Source organism: Trichomonas vaginalis, chromosome IV (assembly GCF_026262505.1).
Source record: "Trichomonas vaginalis G3 chromosome IV, whole genome shotgun sequence".
In the NCBI taxonomy this organism is placed as follows: Eukaryota; Parabasalia; order Trichomonadida; family Trichomonadidae; genus Trichomonas; species Trichomonas vaginalis.
The window spans coordinates 8,733,163-8,758,507 of NC_067206.1; the positions used below are offsets into that span (position 1 = coordinate 8,733,163).

The following is a 25,345-nucleotide window of genomic DNA, read 5'->3' on the forward strand; positions in this document are numbered from 1 at the left end:
TCCCGACTCCAATTGTCTACAATGGATGGAATATACTCTCCAGGATCTAAGGATTTGTTTGACTGAAAACAAACATCGAGTGTTCTTCTACCAGTATCGTCATCACCAAAAATTAAAGCTTTGCAATTGAAAGAGAGTTTAGAGGAAAAAGTTTTGAAAAAGCTTCATTCAAAATTTCCTCAATACCACTATAATTAATAGCTGAAGTATAACAGAGTTTTGCAACAATTTTCTTTGTAGCATTTTTGATTTCTTCTGATTGAATTTCATTTGCTTTGTCACAATTATCTTTCTTGCAACCAACAAGAAAGAGTTCAGCATGTGGACAATGTTTTTGGAAAACTGGATACCATTTTTTAACAGCTTGTTCAAGAGATTTATAATCGACCATTGAGAAGCAAAGAAGGCCAATATCGGTCTGTGAACAGTAGGTTTGAAGTTTGCTTTCGTCATTTTCTAAACCTGATGTGCACCAAATGTTGAGATTTATCAAAAAATCACCCTTTTTATATTCGCAAGAAAATGGATCAAAAGAGGATTGTGGTTCACATTCAGAAGGATTTACTGGTTTTTTGGTTTTCATAGATTGGCACAGCCAAGACTTCCCAACTTCAGGTTCTCCAAAAACCAATACCTTAGAATAGAAAGGTGACGTCATCTAAATGACACTTTTTATAATTGAATATAAAAAGTAAAAATTTTTTGACTAATTTTTTAAACTTCAATTTCAAGTGTAGACTGAAATATGGATAAGATTTCCAATTTTTTACAAAATTTCAAGAATTATCCCTTTTTCCATTTTGACAATTCCCATATCAATTATTGATCTAATATACCTTTACCTCTGGCATTTTTCCCAGAAGGGAAGCTTATTAATAATATTATTAAGTATGAATGTGCGGAAAAGGCAACAATTTGATTCATTCAAATTTTTAGAATTAAACAATCGATTTTCTTAAAGCGCATATAAAACCGTTTATGTTATGAGTAATAAATTATAACAAATTTAATCATAAAGATCTTATTTTGAATTCAAATTTGTTCTGATTAGTTAGTGTAAAGAACTCGACAAATTTTATAGAGTGTTACTTTTTGCTCCCTCGACGATTAATATCCTCTCTCAAAAAACAATCATTATATAAACAATTTATATTTACTTATAATGGTGCATCGTCAAATAATTTACAATTTTTTTAGATTTTTTTTTCAAAACCTGATTCAATTAAACTGTAGAATTAAGAAATACAATCTCATTAAAAATAAGTACCAATATGATAATAATCGCAAATGGACAAAGACTTAATTCATTTTAATTAATTTTATTTTTCAGAGATAATGTCAAGTTTAGTAATATAAATCGTAACTCTTTATTAAACTATTACGCATTACACATTGTTACCTATTTTTAAATTTTCTTAGTTATTTAATATGAGAAAAAGAAAATTAATTAATTAATTTGATTTACTTTATTGATGTATTAATTGTTCTTTATATAATTAATGAAATACTATCCAGATATTCATTACATCTATCAGTGAGCGAATCTGTAGATTTAGTATATTTGTGGGTGAATGGATCAGATCCTGAGTGGATCAAGAAATATCAACTTGCAAAGAAAACTACAGGCGTTAATTACTCCGACACTGACTATTTCCGACGCTATGTTGAAAAAAACGAACTTTTATTATCTCTTCGAACTGTTTATCAATTCATGCTTTGGATCAATAAGATTTATATAGTTACAAATGACCAGTATCCATTTTGGCTCAATCTATCTCATCCAAAGATTAGCATTATTTCACATAGTCAACTCTACGGAGAAGGAAAAACGTCATTCAGCAGCAATTCGATACAATTCACATTGAATAAGATTCCAAATCTTGCAAACAAATTCATACTTGCGGATGATGACTGTTTCTGGACAAAACCTATCGAAAAATCTTTCTACTTTACAAAAAACAAATTAAAGTTCAGAATATTAGATTTTAAAGGGGATGTATACGATACATATGGTCCTGATGAAACTTGCACAGATGATAATGATAATTTATTGATATATCACAGATCTATCATAAAAGCATTGAACCTAGTCAAAAGCAAACGAAAATTAGCTAAAAATCCGAAATTTGGCCATTCCCATGTTCCAATACCTTTGACAAAAGAAATTTTTGAAGAAGTAATCCGAGAGTACAACGTATCTCATCTGAAAGATATCCAATTTAGGCAATGTGGAATGGTTCAATTTCAATCACTTTTCCTTTACCATGCATATGCTACAGGAAGATTAGAAGACGCGCATTTTGATTACTTTGCGTCTTTTAGAGGGGAGTGTTCAGAGCAAGTGATTTCCATTATTAAACGTAAGGCAAGGGATGCATCATACTGCTTAAACAATTGTGAGGTTCAATATTTTCAACAATTAATTGATTTTTATCCAGTATGTGAATACGAACTTAAATTTTAGAAAGATTTTGGAAGATATATTCTAAAATTCCAATTCAGAATTACGTATCATAATACAACATGATGCAATCAGATTCATGATATAGTTCAACTTCAAATTATCTTATTAGATTATTATCTATATTCTACTATTTTGGCAAAATACAATTTAATAATAAGAATAAACTATTTCTATACATTCTAAATGCATTAATGGATCAATTCGAATTGTGTTATGTGACATGCATATAGATAAGAAAGCATACATTATGACAATAAACACATTTAATTTGGCAATTATTGTTTAAATGTATATATATATATTTGAAATAAATTCAATTAAAGGTGCACTTACCTTGATTTGACATACCTCAATTTTTTTGACCCCGACAACATTCGAAGATATGATACAACATTATGCATTGAAATTCCTTATATGCATATAATATTAAATTGGAAAATGAAAATATTGTTTATTAATTGAGAATATGGCCTCACTAATGCACCCTTAAGGATGAGTTCTCATTATGAAAATGAGGTTATATCCGGCTTTATAGAACATAGTTGTGATATATGGTAAAGTTTAATATGAAAATCTGATAATAATGTATATGTTTTCCCTCTTCTTTTTGGAATATTTTCTCAGATATCATATATAATTTCATTGCTATTTCATAAAAGTTGGACGAAAAGATAGTTATATTGATGTGTTTTAAAATGCCAAAGACAAATTGATGTATTTTCTAACTTTGAATGGTGAATTACCCCTAAACAAAAAAATTTCCAACGAACATTATTCAAAAATGACTGAGGAAGAAAAGAAGAAAACCAAATTAACTCCTCAACAAATAATGGAAGCAAAAGACGCATTCGATTTCTTCGATCGTAACTCTCATGGTAAAGTTAGCGAAAATGAACTTGTTACAGTCATGAGATCTCTCCGACAAAATTCATCACAGAAATTTTGATTTAAAATCACGAATATCTTGTGAACACATTACAGTATATATATATAGTAATATTATCATTTATGAATATTCATACCTTTGATTTCAACGAAAATTCAAATTGAGAGTTGTTCACATTGAAAAAATCGAATAATTCAGAAAAATCGCCGCTGTGTAAATTTTTTGACACCTCTCTCATATTAAAGCAATCACATCATTTCTTGATAATGAGTAACAAGAGACAAGCAGCACATGGTAAGCAGAACGCCCATCAGAACCAGAAGGGCAAGCAAGCTGCACAAGCCGCAGCACCAGCCGCCGCTGCCACAGAGCAGAAGCCGGAAGCTCCAAAGGCTAACTAAACTAAATTAAACTATTACACACAATTGTAAATAAACAACTGATTAATATTCTTTAAATTCTTTCTTTTGTTTTGATAATAGTTTGCGGAATTACTTTTATTGATTAATAGCATTGGTTAATATTAAATTCAGTGTTTTCTTCAAAGATTTGATATCAAAAACAAAAAATAAATAAAATAACTAACAACTTTAAATACAAACAAATCTAATATGTGGCGTTACTGGTTTTCTGGTCTAATATCCATAGATTTCATGAATTTTTGGATATTAAAACCACAATCTTTCTTCAAGTCGGGCATTGTCTTTTTAGTGAACTCTGCCATATCTTTCAGAGGTATCTCAGTTCTTGAACCAAATCTCGGAGGCTTCAAAAGCTTTCCGTTATAAATAAATCTAACAATGTGTTCTCCATCTTGTTTCTTCCATAATTCCATGAGAACATAAGAACCATATGCTGGACCAACCTCTATGTCCTCATTTAAGTATGCCAAGAGGCCGAAAATGTTTCCATTATGGCCACTCCAATGAAATAGCCTTATAGAAGACATTCCATCAGCTCTCTTGATGAACTGGTTCGTAATCTCTGCAAATGGGAACGAAAATATTAAAGAATAAACTTTTTCGCTTGTAAAAATGTAAATTTGTCTTTTTGCCTTTGCAATTGCGTTTTCATCGAGGGCGTCTATATCAACTTCGGCTGGTAATGGTCTTCCATTGCATCTTGTAGCCATAACTATATCAGGTACAACTTTACTTTTGATATTAAAAATTTTTGCTGCATTTTTAACAGCTGTTTCGTTTTGAGGGAACAAACTATTAACAGCAGGGTCTTCTTTCATGGCATCTATATTCTTTTTAAGGTTTGGACAAACAGCCGAAGCTCTTCGAAATGGATCTAATGATTTATCAGCAACATGAAGAGTAATTTCGCTATGATCAGGATACAGTCCTTGTGCTAAGGCCATTGCCGAATGTATTGTTCTATGAGTTCCTGTAGATCTGATAAAATAAGTATTATTATCGTATCTCTCTGGTAAAAACTTCAAATCTCTGATATAAACATTTCTGATATATCTACCGAGGTTCTTTAGTGCAGAATGACCAACTTCAGTGAGTTGTCCGAAGTGACATTCGCCACCAAAAATTGATTTTCCGTATGCAACATGTACTTTCAAAGGAGACTGCTCTGGAATCGAATAATATCTATATTCAGTGTTTTCGCATTTCCAAATTGTTCCGTTCTGGTTGTAGCCGTGGAGTGGAGTTCTTGCACCGTGTCTTGTTAGGATTTGAATCTGCAACAAGTCGGCATTTGGGATAGGAGAGAATTTCCACTTACTTGGTTCGCACCAAGTAGCGTTAAAACAGTGAATAAAAGATATGAAAAGAGCTATCATGAAAATTTTGTCAGAAAATATTGTCAATTAGTCACTTTTTGATCTTTTGGATAAATTTTGTCTAATAATATAGCCTTTAATCAATAAAACTATAAAATGTAATGAAAAACAAATTTACTGTATCAAGTAAAACACACTATATCATTGAATGATCAAATTTGAAAAACATTTTAGATGGATTTCAATATCAATGACATAAAATGCTTTTAATCATTATATAAAAGATATACTCGAAATAAATAGTGCTTAACAAATCAAATTTCAGAAAATATTTTTTTAAATCTTTGAAAAAATCTCAATTTCTGGTTTGAAATCACTGGCTGGATTAATCAGTTCATGAATATTAACACGAATGAATAACAAATAATAAAAAACAATAACGAAAAAATTTCTATCACTTTTTTTCTTGTTTATAAATGAATAAATACACAACAATTAAGGTACTTGGCGAGGGCGGTTATGGAAAAGCTCTTCTCGTCGAGGCGAAGAGCGACAAGCAGAAGTATGTTGTTAAAGAAGTTCGCATGGCAAACTTGAAACCACAAGAAAAACTTGATGCGAAGAAGGAAGTCGATGTACTTCATGCTTTGAACCATCCAAACATCGTCAAATATGTTGAGTCTTTCCAAGAGAATGGAAGATTATACATCGTAATGGAATACGCTGATGGAGGCGATTTATCACAATTAATCGAAAGACGAGGAAGAAAATTACTCAGTGAAAGCGATGTTATGCACTACTTCATTCAAATAGCACTTGCACTCAAATACATGCATGATCGAAAAATTTTACACAGAGATTTGAAAGGACAGAACGTATTTTTATGCAAGAACGGAAAAGTCAAGCTTGGCGACTTCGGTATTGCCAAGGTTCTCGATAGTACTGCCCAATTATGCAAAACACAGATTGGTACTCCATATTATTTATCACCGGAGATTTGCGAAGGCAGGAGGTACAATTCGAAGACAGATATTTGGTCTCTTGGCTGCATTCTTTACGAGTTATGCACACTCCACCATCCATTCGATGCTTCAAACATGAATGCATTACTTGCCTGCATTATTCGTGGCAGATACTCTCCGATATCAAGCCAATACAGCTCAGATTTACGTAATCTTGTTAGCCGCATGCTTACAAAGGACACAAAACCACGTCCTTCCATAAATCAAATTATTATGTTACCATTTATCAAGAACCATCTCGAAGAATACCTCGACGATACACTCCTCAGGTACGAACTAGGCCATACCATCATCCATGGCCGCAAACCTCTCAAGGCTCCCACAATTATTCTTAATAAGGACGAAAAGAACAACAACGACTTAGCTCCCATACCAGAAGGTACTCCAGAGAAGAAGCAGCATCCACCTGCACAATCTCCACAGCAGCCGCAACAACAAAGACCTTTACTTCCATTCGGACAACCGCAAAAACCGCAACGTATCGATTACAGGCGTGAACACGGTCCGATTGTTTTACCACCACGCAAGAGCGATGCCGACAAAGCGAAGGAAGAAGCAGAGAGGAAAGCCAAAGAAGAAGCCGAGCAGAGAGCGAAAGAAGAGCAAGAAAGGAAGAAAGCAGCTTTAGAAGCAGAATTAGAACGTCGTAGGAAGCAAGAAGAAGAGGAGAAGAAGCGTGAATACGAAGCCAAGAAGCAGAAGATGCTTGAATACGAAGAAAGAAGAGCACAAAGGAAACGAGAAGCAGAAGAATTCATCAGAAAGAAACGCGAACAAGAAGAGAAAAGAAAACAAATGGATGAAGCTGCGAGAAAGAAACACAGAGATGAAATGATCGCACAAATGAACAGAAACAAAGAAGCAGAAGATGAAAGACGCCGCAAATTCAAAGAAGACATTGAAAGAAAGAAGAGAATTCAATTGAGAAGAGACCAAAAACCACAAATTGCTGCTTCAGATCCAACATTAGATCCATCATTCCCTCAGCAGAACCAGCCTGACCAGAAGAAGGAAGTCTTGGGATCCTTCTACCAGGCAAACAAAGAAAAACTTCCTGCTTGGGTAAACAAAAAAGAAAACGTGGCAAAACCGTCAAGACCACCACGTACAAAAACTCCTCTTGCAGAAAGACCTCCTTTCGATCTCGGCGATCCAACACCATCCATCCTCGAAGGCAAGCCTGAAGAAGAAGAGCCAGTCAAGAACTCTGTCGAGATCACAGCGGAAGAGCGCAGAAAGATCTGGAAAGAGAATTTGGCCGCTAAGAAACATAACGTTGCTGCTGCAAATGATGTCGTTGTTGGTGTCGAACCCGATGCTCCTTTGGATATCGAAGTAACACCAAGTATTGCCAAGTCTGATATCTCTGCTGAAGAAAGAAGAAGAATCTACAACGAGAACAGAAAAGGATACAAAGAAAACAGAAATAACCACTTGAGAAATGAACTCGACATGAAAATGGACAACATGTCAGAACCGCCGCCAAAAATTGAGGATGACGATGAAAGTGATAGTTTCGGATTTTCTGATAATGGTGATGACTTCAATGATGAAGAGGACAATGGAGAGGCTCTCGAAGACTCTCTTAACCTGGCTTGCTCTTTGAGAGACGCTTTAACTGTTGTCGAAGGAACAGATGATTCATTCGGTGATTCCGATGATAACGATGATGACGATAAACAAAATCAATCTTTGACAATTGATGAAGTCAATCAAAAATTGGCTTCCCTCGCATCATTCGATGATATTGAGAAGTACAGAAGAATGATGGCACAGGATGGAGCTAATGTTAGAGATATCCCTCCATGCATCTATATTTTGTTGCAGAAATTAGCTTGCTTAGAAGCAAATAATTAATAAGATTTTAATTTCTTCTTTGATTTGTAAAGTATTCAAAATTTTATTTGCTCAAATTATTTTTATACATTTTTTTTTCTCCTTTAAAAATCAAAACTAATTAACAATAGTTAAGTGTTTACTTACAATTGTGTGTAATAGTTTGGTTTAGTTTAGTTAGTCTTTGGAGCTTCTGGTTTCTGGTCTGTTGCAGCGGCGGCTGGGGCTGCGGCTTGTGCAGCTTGCTTGCCCTTCTGGTTCTGATGGGCGTTCTGCTTACCATGTGCTGCTTGTCTCTTGTTACTCATTATCAAGAAATGATGTGATTACTTTAATATGAGAGAGATGTCAAAAAATTTACACAGCGGCGATTTTTCTGAATTATTCGATTTTTTCAATGTGAACAACTCTCAATTTGAATTTTCGTTGAAATCAAAGGTACGGATATTCGTAAATGTTAATATCACAGCATTATGTAATTTGTTCACAAGATATTCGTGATTTTAAATCAAAATTATAATATCTGTTATCACAATACCATCTATTTTCATATTCATATGAAATTTATATTAGCAAATTTTTGATAAGTATTTTAAAAATTTTTATAGCGTTTATTTATTAAGTAATCAGATCATTTCTTGATAATGAGTAACAAGAGACAAGCAGCACATGGTAAGCAGAACGCCCATCAGAACCAGAAGGGCAAGCAAGCTGCTCAAGCCGCAGCCCCAGCCGCAGCTGCAACAGACCAGAAGCCAGAAGCTCCAAAGGCTAACTAAACTAAATTAAAATATTACACACAATTGTAAGTAAACAAATGATTAATATTCTATAAATTATTACTTTTTTACTCATGAGTAGTAGGATAGGATGGGCTTTGTGACTTTTTTTGTTACATCTATATATAGACGATGCATTAAAATATATTTATTTATAAATCATTAAAAAATTAACATTAATTTTAAAATAATTATTTTCATGAATAAAAGATTCACTACCATAATGAAATAAAAAATAAAAATTTTTTTAAAAAATAAACTTTAAAAAGAATTTGATGAGTTCAACATTGAACTTTAAGAAATTAATGATTATTTGAATTTATGATATCAATTATTTGATTCATTCTTTCTTCAATCTCTTCTATTCTTTTTGTTAAATCATCAATTTTCATTAATGAGGTGATTCTTGATTGAGGAATAGATTTCAAACTAACCACTCCTTTTATTTTTGAAATTTTGAATCCATCAACTTTAAACATTTTATTCAATTTACATGTTGTCAATTCTTCAAATAATTTTTTATTATTAGCATAATAGTCATTAAATTCTTCAACAGATGAAAAAATTTTTATTTCAGTAATTGGTTTAACAACGTTTATTTTTTGTTGAACATTTTCACTTTCATTTATTTCTTCCTTCTCTGTTTCATTTATTTTTAAAATTGGTTTCATTTATCATTAAATAAAAATAAGAATATAAGTGATGAAATATATTTTTTAATTAATATTAAATCAGAAATGGCGGCAGGATTCTTTAAAAAATTATGGGATGGAATTAAGAAAGCTGCGGGTTGGGTTCATAAAAATATTATTAAACCTGTTGCAAACTTTTTGGCACCAGTAGCGAAAACGGCAGGAACTATCATAGGTGGAGTATTAGGTACTAAAGCAGGTAATCCAGCGATGGGAGCACAAGCAGGTAACGCAATTGGTGGAATTGCTGAAGGAATACTTAATAAAATAGGGGGTAGATAGTGGAAAAATAAATTATTTTTATCTTAGTATCGGTTGAAGTCTTTGATAAACTTTTTCTCCTTTATTTAATATTTCTCTTATTGGGGCAGCTTTTGGTGTTATTGATTCAGCAACGTCACTAATTGCTTCTTTATTCTTAAATATCCAATTTGCTCCTTTCTTCATTGTTTCCCAAACTTTATGCGCTCCTCTTTTTACTTTATCCCACAGTTTCTTAAAGAATCCTGCCGCCATAGTTGATTATTTCATTAAAATTAAAAATTCATTTTCATCTTTTAATTTTGATTTTTTATTTATTAATAAATGACGACTAACTATTTGGTGCCAAACACTAAACCGATTAATGGAAATGTGTTTCATTCATTCGAAAAGATAAATGAAATATTCGCAAAGAATGACGGTAGAAGATATTATAGAGAACTTGAAAGTTCATGCTATGACTCTGATGCTCCATATTTTGATGATAAACAAACTCATTTAAGAATTACAAATACGGCTCATGATGTGAACCAATTAGGTGACACATATATTAAACGCAAAGTTAAAGCAACTCTAGTTTCAAATAAAGCTTTCACATGTGATGCCGCTTTTAAATGCATGCGTTTATTCGTTGGTTACAAATCATCAAATCAAAGCTTTAAACAATTAGAAGTAGAAACCGAAAGAGGTGATGCCGGTTATCTTCAATGGATTGCGCCCGTGAATCTTTCGCATTTGCAACATATAAACCAAAATCAGAAAGGAAAGTTAAAAAGTTTGTTCATTCGTTATATAATAATGTTCAAAAATATGATAACTCAGTATGTGGTAAATATATTGACCCTTCAGAAGTTTTCAAGAAAGCAAATGAAGAAGTTGATGTCACTTTTGATATGATTATTCCGGTAAATGATTTGTTAGCATTTCAGGCGTTCGATGATTATCCTAAATCATTTGGTGAAATCATTCTTAAATATTATGTTTTCAGGGATACTTTAGTATTTTGTCAGGTTGACCCGTTAAGAGTTGCTGATTTACAAAATTACGTTTATGAAAAGATAACTGATGAAAATTATGAAAAGATTATGAATCATGTTTATAAATATGATCGCAAATTCCAACAAATCGGACTTCCTGCCAAATTAATTACAAGCTTAGCCGCTACATCTGCTGACGCAACAGTTGATGACGTTATTATTTCATGCACAAAGATGGAAGTTTTAGAGGATAAATGCATTACACCAGGATACGGTTTAATTGAAGAATCAGTTAAAGCAATACCACGTTTATTCAGTAAGGAAGATCCATTCATGATTCCAGCTCAACATATTGACGTTCGTTCACTAAATGGAGGTTGCATCACTCCTGAAGGTATTAGCTCAGATTTCTCATACGCTCTTCATAATGTTACAGATGTTGTGTTAACATTTCCGAAGAATGCAATGCAAAGAACGGTTTTAGAAAATCCAATGCTTCGAGGTCTTCAGGTCACTATAGATTCCAGAAACTTCCCCGATCAAGCGATGACCACAGTGGGTGACATATTCTTTACACGTATGCTTCAAGCTTCTGATTTAGATGGAGTGAATGAATGCACAGAAGAATACGAGGACTCATTAACTAGACCACTGAATGATGATGATGGCACGCCATTAGCTAGAACATGGAAAGACCAAACTTCATTCTTATGCACTATTCCAGTTCAACGTGATGGAGCGGGTATATTCTTTGATGGATTAGAAACTTTCAACTCACAAGTTACAGTACAAGTGAAAGCTTATCCAATCATTCAGGGTGAAAATGACACTTACTGTTCAAAGGTGACAAATCCTCCTCAGGTTTGGTTTACTAGGACTACATATTGGACATGGACACCGGATGAAGGTTTGAAATATCATCCAACAGGTACACCACCACAGTATAGAAGTTCATATGATGAAATATTGATGAATAGAAATGTTTAAAATTATAAATTTATTTTTGATTAAATGGATTTAAATTCATCCACCCCTTATGAAGAATTAGCGGGAGTATATAATACATACGTAGATGATATGATTAATGAAGCATTGAGTGATAATAGAAATGCTCTATCTAAGGAAAAATTAATGAAAATTCCATATTCTGAATGTTACTTAAATTCAATCACTGCAGCAATTGGTAAACAAATAAAGGTAAAACATTAACGATATTAAAACAAATTATCATTATTGCTAACACTTCCCCCATTCACATGTGTTAATTTATATCAACCGTTCAGGTTCACCTTCAGATGATACATTTGAATCTTTAAAGCATTTAATCAAAATTCCAATTATTTATTTATCACAAGAAGAAGCAGAAGATTATTTAAAAAACTTTTTAATGTATAAAGAATTATATAATACAATCAAGAAGCAAGGATTAGAGGATAAAATTATTGATAAACAACGGGATGAATTATTTGAAACACTTTCTATTTCAAATTTTGATAGAGAATTTTTGCATTCACTCATTTTTCTAGATGATGCAGTGAAATCAAAACTAATAACAAATGAGAAATCATATTTTAATCAGTTATTAACTCAATGTCGACACATTCAGTGTTCATTCTTCATGGCTGTTCAATACTTCAAAGCATTAAGCACAAACATTAAATCAAATCTATCAACACTTTTCATTTTCAGTGGGTTTAGTCGTCAACAGTTGAACGTTATGCTTTATCAAGTGAATTTACCAATGAGCATTAATGAACTTTACACACAATATCAGCAATTAGGTGAACATGGAAAAATAATAGTTGATTTAAATAAAGGAGTGTTAAATTTGATTAACTTTTTATAATTAATTTTTATTTTTTATTTATAATTAAACATGACAGAAATAGCAAATCTTCTACAGGTTCCATTAAAACAAGGAACAAACAAAAAGGGTGCATATAATAGAACTATGAAAGTTCCTGATGGAATGAAAGAATTAGTTCATATTGTTGCTGGTCTTCAAAAAGATGTTAAACAAATGAGAAACGTTTTAACATTACCAGAAGCTCAAGCATATGCCAAACGTCATGGTCCAAATTGGGAAGCACACGAAGCAGACATTACGGGTCCAAATGGAAAACCTGATGGTATAAATGAAGTTTTCGTTACTGATGGTCAAGGTAATATTAAAGTCATAAATGGTTATAAATTAACTATATCTGATTATCCTAAACGTAAAGCATATAATGAACGTTATCCTATGCAATTTGATGAAAATGGAAAAGCTGTTAAACAATACATTGGAGAAGGTGAAAATGGTCCAATTAATTCATACCGTCATAATCCATATTCTTATTTCAATGAAGAATTAAATGCTATTGAAGAGGGACCGGATGGATTACCACGATATTCTAACCAGTTTGATGGTCAATATGCAAATATTAGACCTGAAATTTCAGCTAAGAAATTCTTTAAAGTTGCTTTATTCGATCCAGTTTTCGCAAATGTTAAAGATGAACTTAAACAGCAATTCCAACCAATTATAGTAGCAAGAATTGCATCAGGTGCTTTATCTCAAGCATTCAAAGATTTAATTAAGAAACCATTATATCAGCAACGAGGTTTAACTTATGATTTAGTTAAGGAATCAGATAAAAGAAAATTTGAGAAATCAATGATTATAAGAATGCAATTAATGAATATATTAAGTCTATTAATTTCGATGAAAATGAAAATCAACTTCATGAACAAATACAGGGAATAATAGATTCAAAAGTTCCAGCAAAATAAAAGTTTAAATATATTTTTTTATTCGATTATAAATGAGAAGACGTTTCACTAGTCAAAAGAACACTAACGCAAAAGCAGAGATTACGGTTGGTTATAACGTAAATGATGATAAATCACGAATTATTCAAAATGTTAAAGTTAATGTTAGCCCTGAATTAACAAGGTCAGCAACTCAACCAAATTTATTAACTCGTGACTTACCGAAAAAGGAGGAGAATGAAGAAAACCATGAGATGGAGACCCAATCATTTTATCTGAACCCGGTAAAGAACCGTTGAAATTCCCACTTATCCAACATACCCCCCGCCTCTTTCATCAAACATCGAGAACCCATATAAAATAGACATTAATTCAGAATTAATGAAAATTTACCGTGATATAATAATTAATAATTATGATTCAATAATAAATTTAATTGATCAATCCGGTTTAATTATTTTACCTTATGAATCATTAATTCACATTATCGCCATTCTTTGTGATGTTCAAGATTCAGACGTTAAGATTCAATTTTTCATAGATGATGAGGTTTCATGCTGCGGAACAGTTGCAAAAATAAATCCTATAAAGGATATTAGCACAATTAAGATATCAAAGAACGGAACAACAACTGAACTTCATTTAACATATAATGATATTTATAATAAAATAGTTGATGAATATAAAATATCACTTGAAAAATTCTTTGTTAAGGCTATTTAATATTCAAGCATTAACATTATCGAATAATAATCCTTTGAATCATAATCAATAATAATTGACCTTTCACCAGTTTCTATCGTTTGTTTTATTTCTTTTTGTTCCCCACTATCCGGATCGGTCATTGTAATTGTTTTTGTTATAGTATCAGCTTTATCTTTAACTTCAATCTTTTTTCCATCGGGATATTTAAACCAAAATTCCAAAAATTCGATATTGTCAATCTGTTCATATTTTAATCTATCAATTACATTTTTAATACCATCTGAAAATCTTATGAAATGGTCATTATATGGGTTTGATTGAACTAAATTTGAATGAAGTGAAATATAACCTGTTGATGAATATGACATTGACTCATATTTTCTGAAAACACTAAAATTTATAACATGAATGAATTTCTTATTCGTTGAATTTATGAATTCTTGAGGTAATCTTATTCTAGTTTTATTTATCACTGGAAAATAACGCTTTACCATATTTTTAATCGTAATAAAAATGTCAATTATCAATATTATTTCGAATAATAACTGTGAATTAAATTTAACAGTTAGCGGAATTTATAATGTTACTCTCGTTTCTGTGAGTGGTAAATTTAATCCCATTCTTTTAGACCCTTCAGATTATATATCATTTATTAAAGATGACCTTGAAAAAACGTATGATATGTATATAAATAATGTGATAACGAAATGGGATATTAACATGATTTTAAGTTATTTAAATGAATCATTTATCGTATGGTATGAAGAAAATTTTAAATCAAAACCTGATAAACTTTTTGAACTTGATGAAATAAATAACCTTATTAAATTCCCGCTGAAAATTAAATTTTGTACTCCTCATTTTCGTTCATTGTTGGGGATATTAAATTTTGAAAAAGATGTTGGGGATGTTTTGTATTCTGACACTGGTTCCAATTTCATTTTAATCAAATGTGATAAAGTTAATACCCCAATGAGATTTTCACATCAAACATTAGACCCTAACTCTTACCCATCAATACAAAACATTTTATCCATCAACTTAAACACATTTTCTTTATCATATCCATTTCAATTATCTGGGAATTCATTTATTCTTCATTCAAAAGATTTATCAAATATTAAATTTAGAATAACTGACCTATTTGATTGTGATTTAGAATTCATGAATGAAATATTATGGCAATTTCAAATAGAAAAAATAGCTGATGAGATAACGGATTAAATATTTATTTTTAAATCATAATAAATGATTAAACAACAGCAACCACAACAACTTAAGGCACAAAACACCCAGGTCCTTCAGACCATTACATACGCCATATATGCATATAATTCAAAGACGGCAGAACAAACGCAAATGTTGAAATATGGAGATTTGGAGATAGTATTGAAAAATGACCGTTTCGAATTCGTTTGCAAAGGTGGTGCAGTGATATCAAATATAAAAGAAATTTTATTTATGAATTCAAAAATTAAAGGAATAACGGATGATATAACATCAATTCCACCAGAAGAACAGAGATATTACGCATTAAATGCATTTCCTAAAGTTTTGAAGATTGGAAGATTTAATTTAAATGAGGAATTCATAGAAGGTTTCCTAAATGACATAATGAAGAAGGCAGATAAGGAATATGTGGATGAAAAAGATAATGAAATTAAAGAAAGGGTTGAATGGTATCATGAATGGACATCAAAGATTTTAAAAACTAAAGCCGATACAGGATGGGTTTCAGGATGTTTAGACCTTAAAGCGGATAAAACATATGTTAACGATGAGTTAAATAAGAAGGTAGATAAGGAATATGTGGATGAAATATACCAAAGTTTGATAGGAACAACGAAAAATATTGAAACTATTGTTGGGGATGTTTCTGTCTATGAAGAAAACAAATATTTTAGATGAGAGTTTGTACACTCCTTAAAAAATGGTACACGGTGTAAACTCATTCCGAAAAATAACAATGAAATGTATGTAGGCTATATAAAGAATAATGGTACACAAGTTAAAGTTCCATTAGACAACAACTGCTACTTAAACTTATATGGAGACGAACAAAAGAAATATTTAAGAGTTTATGAAATGGCAGGTATGACGTTGGCTGACCCAGCTCCAGCACCATATTATTATGACTATGGAGATGACGACAGAACACCACATGTAGATGAACAAAAGTTAACATTATATTTAGATTATTATAGATATAAAAGATATAATGCAATAGAAAAAACGAGAATAGTATATTATTATACAGATGACAGAAATAAATATTATAGTCAAGATTTTACCTACCCTGAAAACATAAGATTATATTATAAAAAATATTCTGACACAAACCAGAAGAAACCTGAAATAGTTGCACTATATCTTAAGTTCAAAAGAGACAATCCTATAATATCTCATATGTTTGATTTAATGAACCCAGTAGGTTCTATTTATACATCTATGGAAGCAAGAGGTCCTCAAGTAATGTTTGGTGTTGGTGCATGGGAACAAATAGTCGACAGGTTTTTGTATTGTGCAAACTCTTCAAAGGAAACAGGTGGAAGTAAAACAATTTCAGGTGAAAATTTACCTGCACACAGTCACTACATAGATTTAAGTACATCTCAAGCGGGTTGGCATAAGCATAGATATTGGGATTGGTCAGGAATGACAAAAGGTAAAGGATATGATGTTAAAGATGATGTTAAGTTTGCTATAAATTGTTACTGGGATGACACTCAGGGAGAAGGAAACCATACACATTTCGTTTCAGGATATACACAAACAACGGGACAAAGTAAAGAATACATGCCACCATTTATGACTGTATTCGCATGGTATAGAGTTCATTGAACGGCATAATTTAAATTTTTATTTTTATAGAAATGACAAAATTAATTAAGCCAACTATTTCTAAATTAATGATACCAATGAAATCATTTCATGGAGTACTTATCCCAGGTTCTTCACAATTAGCCGGGGTAAGTGTTGTGGCTCAAGGTGGAACATTAGCGAATCCATTCAAATTATTAACTAAAGATGAATTTAATAAAATGACCCAAAAATAAATGTTTACGTTAATAAGGAAGGCAGTTATGAATTATTTTTGAAGAACTGAAGGTGTCACCAGGTCATTTAACTTCTCTGAAAAAGTGTGACAACATGACATTTTGACAACAACACAGGAGGAAGGTATTTATGAATTATTTTTGAAGAACTGAAGGTGTCACCAGGTCACCAGGTAATTTAACTCATGACATTTTGACAACAACACGGGTTATTCAATAATGACTTATTTTTGAAGAACTGAAGGTGTCACCAGGTCATTTAACTTCTCTGAAAAAGTGTGACAACATGACATTTTGACAACAACACAGGAGGAAGGCAGTTATGAATTATTTTTGAAGAACTGAAGGTGTCACCAGGTCACCAGGTAATTTAACTCATGACATTTTGACAACAACACGGGTTATTCAATAATGACTTATTTTTGAAGAACTGAAGGTGTCACCAGGTCATTTAACTTCTCTGAAAAAGTGTGACAACATGACATTTTGACAACAACACAGGAGGAAGGCAGTTATGAATTTTCATGTATTTTCTCAAGATAGAAAAATAACGTTAGTTTTATTTTTTCTAACTTTTTATTTTGTATGTAAGAACAGTAATGTCGGTCGAAGCAAAAACATTCACTAACAAATCTAATGGTGAAACATTCACAAAAGGCACTTATAACGGTATTGAAGTCTTACGTAGAGACAAGGATGGTTACATTAATGCAACAAATATGTGTAAGCAGTTTAGGAAAGACTTTAGAAAGTTGTTGGAAAATAAGTCCTGGGAAGAGGATTATAAGGCATTTTGTGAAGAATATAGCAACCGTCTGAATTCCGACGGTTGCTTTTTATACAAAATTCATGCAGGAATTCCTGATGAAATCAAACAGGTTAGAGGAACGTATGTAGACCCAAGACTTATAAACTATATAGCAATGTGGGCTTCTCCAAAATATTGCATAGCAGTTGGAAAAATTATGGATTCCATAGACAAGAAAGTTCATGAGAAGTTAGATGAAGAAGAACTCGAAGATACAGTAGAGAATGCTAAACCTTTGTTTGAAGAAGAAGTTAGAAAAATGTGCGAAAAACAATTAGAACATGAACGTGAGATATGTTATGGTTATAGAGATTCTCCATACGAACTAGACCAATGGGAACAAGAAAATTTAAAGAGAGAATTTAGAGAATATGAACTCGCTAAGATAGCATTAGAAGCTGCAGAAAAGAAGTTAAAAGCTTGGGGTCGTTTTGTACAAAAATATTGTGAGTAAATGTTTTCAGGTTATTCAATAATTAATTATTTTTGAAGAACTGAAGGTGTCACCAGGTCACCATGTGTCACCAGGTCATTTAACTTCTCTGAAAAAGTGTGACAACATGACATTTTGACAACATTTACGAAAATTTGATGCAGTCCAAAAATAAAGTTAGTTTTAAAATTATTTTTATTTTTTTTATTCCTATATAAATGACAGCAACAAACAACAACAGCAACTTTATCGTTTCTGATGAAAAAGTTATTGATTCATTAGCTGAGGAATTAGTTGTGGCAGAAACTAAAACCCTCAACGAAAGAATTGGTGAAAACAGGATTGATTTACATAACTACCTCAAATATGATGGAGGAAGAGGAAGGAAAACTGGTATGGCTTTATTAGTAAATAAAATTTCAAATTTAACGATTATAGATGTTGATATCAATAAATCGTACAATGATGAACTTAAAGAAACAGTTAGAAAAGACATTTTATCAAAACTTTCGGATAAAGATGTTATCGTTAAAACCGCATCAGGAGGTCTTCACATTTATTGCAACACTAATTTCTTCTATTCAACCTCAAACAGAATGATTAAATGTTATTCTTGCAATGATTATGATATTGACATAATGACTTCAATGGCTGATTCAAAGCGTTCTTTAGTGGTTATGGCTGAATCAAGAGTTCGCAAGAATGCAACAGAACCAATCAATACATACTCATTCATTCGTGGAAGTTATGATTCAACATTAACTAGAACAGTGAATGATATATTAAATGATTTGAATATTAAGGTAAGAGTTGAACAGAAGAACGAAGAAATAAAGAGTATAATGAATGAAAACAAAGATGTAAACATTGACGATAAACTTGCCCAGAGCATAGTTGATGGCATCAGTGATTTTGAAGTACATAATGACGGTGGAAACATGAATTTGGAAAAAGAAGTTACATTATTCACACTGTTTCAAGCAATTAATTCGTTACCTAATCATTTAATTAATGAAGCATACGATAACGTTTATAACTTCTGCAGTTTAACAGAAAATGCTAAAAGTAATTTTGAAAAAGCACGTAGTAGATATGCACATTTAATGACTTCTCCATTTGTTTTAGTGAAGATTCTAAAACTTTATCAAAAGGAATATTATGATGAATATGTTTTACCTTTATTACGTAAGCCAAAAATAACATTTGATATCAAACTTGATGACTCGTTTTTGATAACAGATATTAGACGCAAGGCTGAAAATCATCAGTATAAAAACAGTTCTGAAGTAATTGAGGATTTATCACGTGTAATCCGTTTTGTAGATTGTGGAAATAAATATTTCATTCAAAAGGACTATAATATTCATGATAAAATGAATCAAATATCATTCGTTCTTCAATCAAACATGAAAGAGTCACTCAAAATGATTAAATTATTTAAAGAAGAAGGTAAAACAACAACAGCATGGGATGTACTACTAAATCAATTATCCTCATTAACCGTTAAGGGTGTTTGCTTTAAATCTGATTCTCCAGATGTTTTCTCAACGTTTCAGGGTTATAAATACAACGTTCTCGAAAAGCCCGATTACTCAAAAATTGAGATGTTTATGAATTTCATTAAAGAAGCCATATGTGATAATAATGATGAAGTGTATAAATACCTTCTCGGCTGGATTGCATCAATGATTCAACATCCTGGAATCAAGAATGAAACAGCAATTATTTTGAAAGGACTTCAGGGAACAGGTAAAAACAGATTTACAGACATTATTTCTGAACTTCTCGCTGGTTATTCATGTAAAAACATTACTGAAATAAGTGAGCTAACGGGTAATTTCAACTCAGTAGTTGAAAATAAAATATTTCTTGTACTTAATGAACTCAAGAATGTAGGTGAAGACAGACTCGCAAACTTCAACGCTTTGAAATCAATTATAACGGATAATGAGATTAGAATTAATGAAAAGAATCAACCCAGAAGAACTGCTCAGAATGTTGCAAACTTCATTTTCGTAACTAACAACGTTTACCCTGTCAAAATTGAAGTTGGAGACAGAAGATACGTAGTTTTAAGAGTTAATGGTAAATTCAAGGGTCAATTTGATTACTTCAAGAATTTGATGAATTCATGCACTAAGGAATTTTATGATAATTTACTGACGTATTTTATGCAATATGACCTTTCATCATTTAATGTACGAATCATACCGATGACTGAAGCCAAACAAGATTTAATTGAATTATCAACAAATCCTTTAGATGTATGGATAAATACACATTATGATGAATTGTGTACAGGTATGACGTGTAAAAATGCTCTATTCTGCAAACCATCAGACATGAAAGACAAAAACTTTCAAATGAGTATTAAGGATAAATGTGATAGGAAACAGATAAGAATAGATGGTAAACAAACATGGTGTTATGTTTTGAAAGAAGAAATGAAAGGATTATATAAACAGGTTGAACCAAACGATAATGAGGAATCATTTACTGACGATGAAATACCTGTAAATGAGGCAGTATAAAGTATGATTGGAATTTATTTTTGCATTCTCTTGTACCTGTTGTCAAAATGTCATGTTGTCACATTTTTTCAGAGAAGTTAAATGACCTGGTGACACATGGTGACCTGGTGACACCTTCAGTTCTTCAAAAATAAGTCATTATTGAATAACCCGTGTTGTTGTCAAAATGTCATGAGTTAAATTACCTGGTGACCTGGTGACACCTTCAGTTCTTCAAAAATAATTCATAAATACCTTCCTCCTGTGTTGTTGTCAAAATGTCATGAGTTAAATTACCTGGTGACCTGGTGACACCTTCAGTTCTTCAAAAATAATTCATAAATACCTTCCTCCTGTGTTGTTGTCAAAATGTCATGTTGTCACAAACTTTAGAACGGCATAATTTAAATTTTTATTTTTATCATAAATGAATACCCCACAAGCTCAAAATTTACCACGAATCATAACAAGGGAGGAAATGATAAAAATGATGCAAGAATATGTTAAAAATAACAAACCACTAAAATTGAGAAAATGCGGTTATGCAGTAATGATGGAAAGAGAGATGTTGTCAAAGAGGAATAAAAATTAAATTTGGATTGAGTTTAAAAATTCATCTTTATTAAATTCATCTCTTCCAATCAATTTATTTATTCTATTAAATTCTTTTATTTTTGCTTCACTCAGTTTAAGGATTGAACGGTAAGTTTCTAACTTTTCGATTATTTCCTTATCGTTTTCAATTACTTTAGTTTTATGGGCATCAACCCCACCGCATTGTGGCTTCTTTTTGTAATAGCATATTTTTGATTTAATTCTGTTTAGTTTCTTTTTATATTCGTCGTCTGGACTCTTGACTGCTTCGTTGTCACTCATTTCTTACGAAATAAAAAAAATTAAATATTATTTAAATATAATGGAGTAATAAAATAAATCGGAATTTCTATTAATTTATTGTCAACTTCAACTAATGCATTGCCGTTAATATATCTAACAAATTCAGCTATTGTGTCAAATCTTCGTCTTCTTTTTGTCATTGATTTATTAGTTTTTCCATAATCGAGATGAATCAAAACTTTATCCCCTTGTTTAAAATTCATGAGCCCCGAATTAATTTGTTCACGTTTCACATCATTCAACCTTTCCATTTGCTTTCTAATATATTCCCATTCTTTTGAAATATCATTTTTCATTTTCACTGGTTTCATGTTTATAGTTCTATGCCATGTATTATTGTAATAATATACTAACTGTTGTATGATGGAGTCATGATTTCCATCCCAGTATATCTGACCGTTAACCCCTAACGCATCTCTAAGAGTTCTCATTACCGCATCAACTATTTTATTATGAAACGTATATGGAGAGGATGAAAAGAAAAAATTAATTTGTGGGAAATAATGAGTCATAGTTACCTGAAATCCTTTATCACCATCACCCCTTATATTATCTACTCTTTCATGATCTAGTAAGTATTGAATAGCTCTTCTTGTTTCCTGTTCTGTTTTCCCTTTCACTGGAATGCAATATAAATATCTAGTGTTAATGTTAATGGCAAATAAATAAGTAACTTTTCCTTTTGAATATTCCAGATGATCGATTTCGTATGAATATGGATATGGTGCAAATGAAGGGCGACTAAATTTTTCCTTTAACGGTTGAATTTTCGGGTCAATTGGTTTATTTAATATCTTGAAATCCTTTTTAAAATCTTTTTGCTTCTTTAATGTTTGAAATGGATATAATAAAGTGAATGATGAAGGATTAACTGAAGGAGAAGGCGGTACTGTCGTTGGAGGTTTTAGTGTTGCAAGTGGTTTAATTTTATCTGCTTTGATTTTGGATGATGAAGTTTTGGAATTCATTCTTCCTTTCATTAATTCTGGATGTATTCTATTCATTTGTTTTAAATATGCTGTATATAAAGGTTTGATATACTTTCCCGCTTCGAGTTTATGTTGAAGGATGAATTCCAAAAGTTGATCTTCATTTAAAAGTCGGGCTGAATATGGTTTAACTAATGAATCATAAATTAAAGCTTGTGCTTCATTTATGGTCTGAAGAACCTGGGCGTTTTGTTCCTTTTGTTTTTGTTCCTTCTAATAAAGAATCCTTACATTTTTGAATAATTTATTTTTTATTTCGTAAGAAATGAGCGTCAAAACTAACGACGTTAAAAAATTAGGATTCACAAACGAGGAAATAAAGGATATATTAGATGAGATGTGTTATGAAGTTAGTAAATATTATTTAAGAAATTGTCAAAAATTTGCCGAGTTATTAAATGATTTAGATTATGATGGAAAAATGAATAAAGATGATGTTATAAATTTCATATATCTCACATCTGAAGAAGAAAAACCTAAAGAACCCGATGTTTTCCCTGAATATTATGAAGAACGAATTAAAGATGATGATGAATACGATGAAATTGAAATTGAAAGACTGGAAAAAATAAGAGATGAAATAGATGAAAAAATTAAGGAATTAAGAGAAGTTGAAAAATATAATGAAAATGAAGTAGAGGGTTTAATGAATATCCCAGCTTCAGAATCAGAAGTACAGAAATCTCATGAAGAAAGATATAAAAATTATGTCTCAGAATCAACACAAAATTTATTAGATGGTGAAATAGATGAAACACTTTCAGAAGAAGGTACTAAATTTATTTGTAAACATAAGTTACAATTTATTGATAATGAAGAATACCCTTGTATCCTACTTTCACCCCCTCTCGATTCTGAGAAATTCAAAAAAGCTCTTAAAAACGTGACATATGCAACTAATACGATTAAGAAAGAAGATCATGATATTTACACAAATTATTATTTAAATAAATGCACAGGTGTTGATAAAGTTTTTGATTTATTAGATAAAATATCAAAAGAAACCATTGGAACCTATAAAATTTTGTGTGATTGTGGTTTCATTATTGAAGATACTAATAATGTTTCATATGAAAGAACAGCACCGAAGGAAGACGAAGTTGAAAGGTCTATACCATTCGTTATTAAGAATATAAAAGATATGAAAACTTATAAACATTATATTTATTCATTTATTTCAGAAAAAATGGAAGCAACCCATAAAACATCTTCTCATCATTTTATAGCTATTCATACATTCCTTTTCAAAGTTGTGAAATTAAATAAGACAGGAATTCGATTTAATGTATCCGGATACGCATTCTTGAGTAAATTAAAATGTATTCGTCACGTCGCAGATGATAAAAATTTATGTGTTCTTAATTCATTTTATGGGCTTTAAAGAATAAACTTTATTTTTATTTATTTTTTAATTTTTTATTCTTACATAAATGAACAAAAACGGAACCGCTAAAATGAATGATAATCAAATTAGAGCAGAAGGTAGAAGGTTATTTAAACGCTTCTATAACATTCCTGATGGTGTTAATCCTAAAACTCGTAGAAGTTATTTAAATGAAGCAATAGATGCATATGAAGGGTTTGACATTTCATCAGAAAGTGAGAGATTAGCGAGAATGTTAAATGTTAATATTGATTTCTATTATTGTGATCCTCAACCAGAAGACGTGGACATAAATAAGGTAGACTTTCCATTACTGGATTCAATAATGATAGATCCAGAATTTGAAACAGTAAATATTTTATTAACACAGAGTCCATGTGGAAAACTTCACGCTGACAGAATAACAGACGTTGAAGCACTCACCGGCTATAGAGTTTGTCCATATTGTAAAGAAGAAGTTTATTCTATCCGTGATGATCCAGAAAGGAAAAACAAAGAAGATTTTTAAAGCATTGTGAGAAATGTAAAGAAAATAATGGAAGATTAATTCAAGACGTTCAGTTGCAAAAGACACAGCAACCATATGCACCACATATTACGAAACAGAAGATATATCAGTGGTTATTAGTCACAATTTGCAGGAATATTATCAACCGACAAGATATTATATTACTTTTGACTTCGAAACATTAGAGACTAAAGAAGAATTACAACTTTCTGAGTGTGCAACTTTAAACGCTTACTTAAAACCATTCATGGTATCATCAACGGTTAAATTAAATGATAAAACATATACGAGGAATTTTTGCTTAACTTCGAGTGATTCTTTTATTTCTGATTGGATTGAGTTTTTATTTTCAACCTGTTCATTAGTTGCTAAATCAAATATTGAACAATATGAATTAATGAAGTCGCAAACGGACTCTTTGAGTCCTGAAGGTCTTTCAGACCAAACGGCGGGGACTTTGTCTCATACATTAAATGAAAAACAGAAGGAAGCATTTAAAGAACTTCTAGATGAGGAATTCAATAAAGTGAATATCATAGGTTTTAATTCGGGAAAGTTTGATTTAAATTTAATTCTTCGTGATTTAAACACTGCAAAATGGAAAATAAAATCAATGCTGGGTTCATCTTCACAATTTAAGCAAATCATT

General features: G+C 31.4%; 13 protein-coding genes and 1 pseudogene across 14 annotated transcripts, besides 1 other annotated feature; 10 read left to right on the forward strand and 4 right to left on the reverse strand.

The window, feature by feature from the left end:
- Window positions 1–112: 112 nt before the first annotated feature.
- Window positions 113–658, reverse strand: TVAGG3_0054120 (small GTPase mediated signal transduction; the record flags this gene model as incomplete). The annotated part of the gene is made up of 1 exon (XM_001307796.1): window positions 113–658. One exon carries the CDS (start codon window positions 656–658, stop codon window positions 113–115), a length of 546 nt encoding a protein of 181 aa, XP_001307797.1.
- Window positions 659–3,245: 2,587 nt separating this feature from the next.
- On the forward strand, window positions 3,246–3,410 carry TVAGG3_0054130 (calcium-binding protein family; the record flags this gene model as incomplete). Its single annotated transcript, XM_001307795.1, has 1 exon — window positions 3,246–3,410. The coding sequence occupies one exon, from the start codon at window positions 3,246–3,248 to the stop codon at window positions 3,408–3,410; it is 165 nt and encodes a 54-aa protein (XP_001307796.1).
- Window positions 3,411–3,616: 206 nt separating this feature from the next.
- Window positions 3,617–3,751, forward strand: TVAGG3_0054140 (uncharacterized protein; the record flags this gene model as incomplete). The annotated part of the gene is made up of 1 exon (XM_001307794.1): window positions 3,617–3,751. The coding sequence occupies one exon, from the start codon at window positions 3,617–3,619 to the stop codon at window positions 3,749–3,751; it is 135 nt and encodes a 44-aa protein (XP_001307795.1).
- Window positions 3,752–3,965: 214 nt separating this feature from the next.
- TVAGG3_0054150 (histidine acid phosphatase) lies at window positions 3,966–5,152 on the reverse strand (the record flags this gene model as incomplete). The annotated part of the gene is made up of 1 exon (XM_001307793.2): window positions 3,970–5,148. One exon carries the CDS (start codon window positions 5,146–5,148, stop codon window positions 3,970–3,972), a length of 1,179 nt encoding a protein of 392 aa, XP_001307794.2.
- A 399-nt stretch (window positions 5,153–5,551) lies between these two features.
- TVAGG3_0054160 (CAMK family protein kinase family) lies at window positions 5,552–7,999 on the forward strand (the record flags this gene model as incomplete). Its single annotated transcript, XM_001307792.2, has 1 exon — window positions 5,565–7,967. One exon carries the CDS (start codon window positions 5,565–5,567, stop codon window positions 7,965–7,967), a length of 2,403 nt encoding a protein of 800 aa, XP_001307793.1.
- Window positions 8,000–8,119: 120 nt separating this feature from the next.
- TVAGG3_0054170 (uncharacterized protein) lies at window positions 8,120–8,254 on the reverse strand (the record flags this gene model as incomplete). The annotated part of the gene is made up of 1 exon (XM_001307791.1): window positions 8,120–8,254. The coding sequence occupies one exon, from the start codon at window positions 8,252–8,254 to the stop codon at window positions 8,120–8,122; it is 135 nt and encodes a 44-aa protein (XP_001307792.1).
- A 330-nt stretch (window positions 8,255–8,584) lies between these two features.
- Window positions 8,585–8,996, forward strand: TVAGG3_0054180 (uncharacterized protein; the record flags this gene model as incomplete). Its single annotated transcript, XM_001307790.1, has 1 exon — window positions 8,591–8,725. The coding sequence occupies one exon, from the start codon at window positions 8,591–8,593 to the stop codon at window positions 8,723–8,725; it is 135 nt and encodes a 44-aa protein (XP_001307791.1).
- A 2,796-nt stretch (window positions 8,997–11,792) lies between these two features.
- Window positions 11,793–25,345: part of a mobile genetic element that runs on past the window's edge.
- On the forward strand, window positions 12,532–12,871 carry TVAGG3_0054200 (uncharacterized protein; the record flags this gene model as incomplete). Its single annotated transcript, XM_051221120.1, has 1 exon — window positions 12,532–12,871. A coding segment is annotated over one exon (340 nt), but the record flags the coding sequence as incomplete, so codon positions are not given.
- On the forward strand, window positions 13,460–14,129 carry TVAGG3_0054210 (annotated as a pseudogene). The gene has a single exon. A coding segment is annotated over exon 1 (670 nt).
- TVAGG3_0054220 (uncharacterized protein) lies at window positions 15,360–16,019 on the forward strand (the record flags this gene model as incomplete). The annotated part of the gene is made up of 1 exon (XM_051221121.1): window positions 15,360–16,019. The coding sequence occupies one exon, from the start codon at window positions 15,360–15,362 to the stop codon at window positions 16,017–16,019; it is 660 nt and encodes a 219-aa protein (XP_051106107.1).
- Window positions 16,083–16,952, forward strand: TVAGG3_0054230 (phage tail repeat-like family; the record flags this gene model as incomplete). The annotated part of the gene is made up of 1 exon (XM_051221122.1): window positions 16,083–16,952. The coding sequence occupies one exon, from the start codon at window positions 16,083–16,085 to the stop codon at window positions 16,950–16,952; it is 870 nt and encodes a 289-aa protein (XP_051106108.1).
- On the forward strand, window positions 17,767–18,429 carry TVAGG3_0054240 (uncharacterized protein; the record flags this gene model as incomplete). Its single annotated transcript, XM_051221123.1, has 1 exon — window positions 17,767–18,429. One exon carries the CDS (start codon window positions 17,767–17,769, stop codon window positions 18,427–18,429), a length of 663 nt encoding a protein of 220 aa, XP_051106109.1.
- TVAGG3_0054250 (uncharacterized protein) lies at window positions 18,627–20,939 on the forward strand (the record flags this gene model as incomplete). Its single annotated transcript, XM_051221124.1, has 1 exon — window positions 18,627–20,939. One exon carries the CDS (start codon window positions 18,627–18,629, stop codon window positions 20,937–20,939), a length of 2,313 nt encoding a protein of 770 aa, XP_051106110.1.
- Window positions 21,507–21,794, reverse strand: TVAGG3_0054260 (uncharacterized protein; the record flags this gene model as incomplete). The annotated part of the gene is made up of 1 exon (XM_051221125.1): window positions 21,507–21,794. The coding sequence occupies one exon, from the start codon at window positions 21,792–21,794 to the stop codon at window positions 21,507–21,509; it is 288 nt and encodes a 95-aa protein (XP_051106111.1).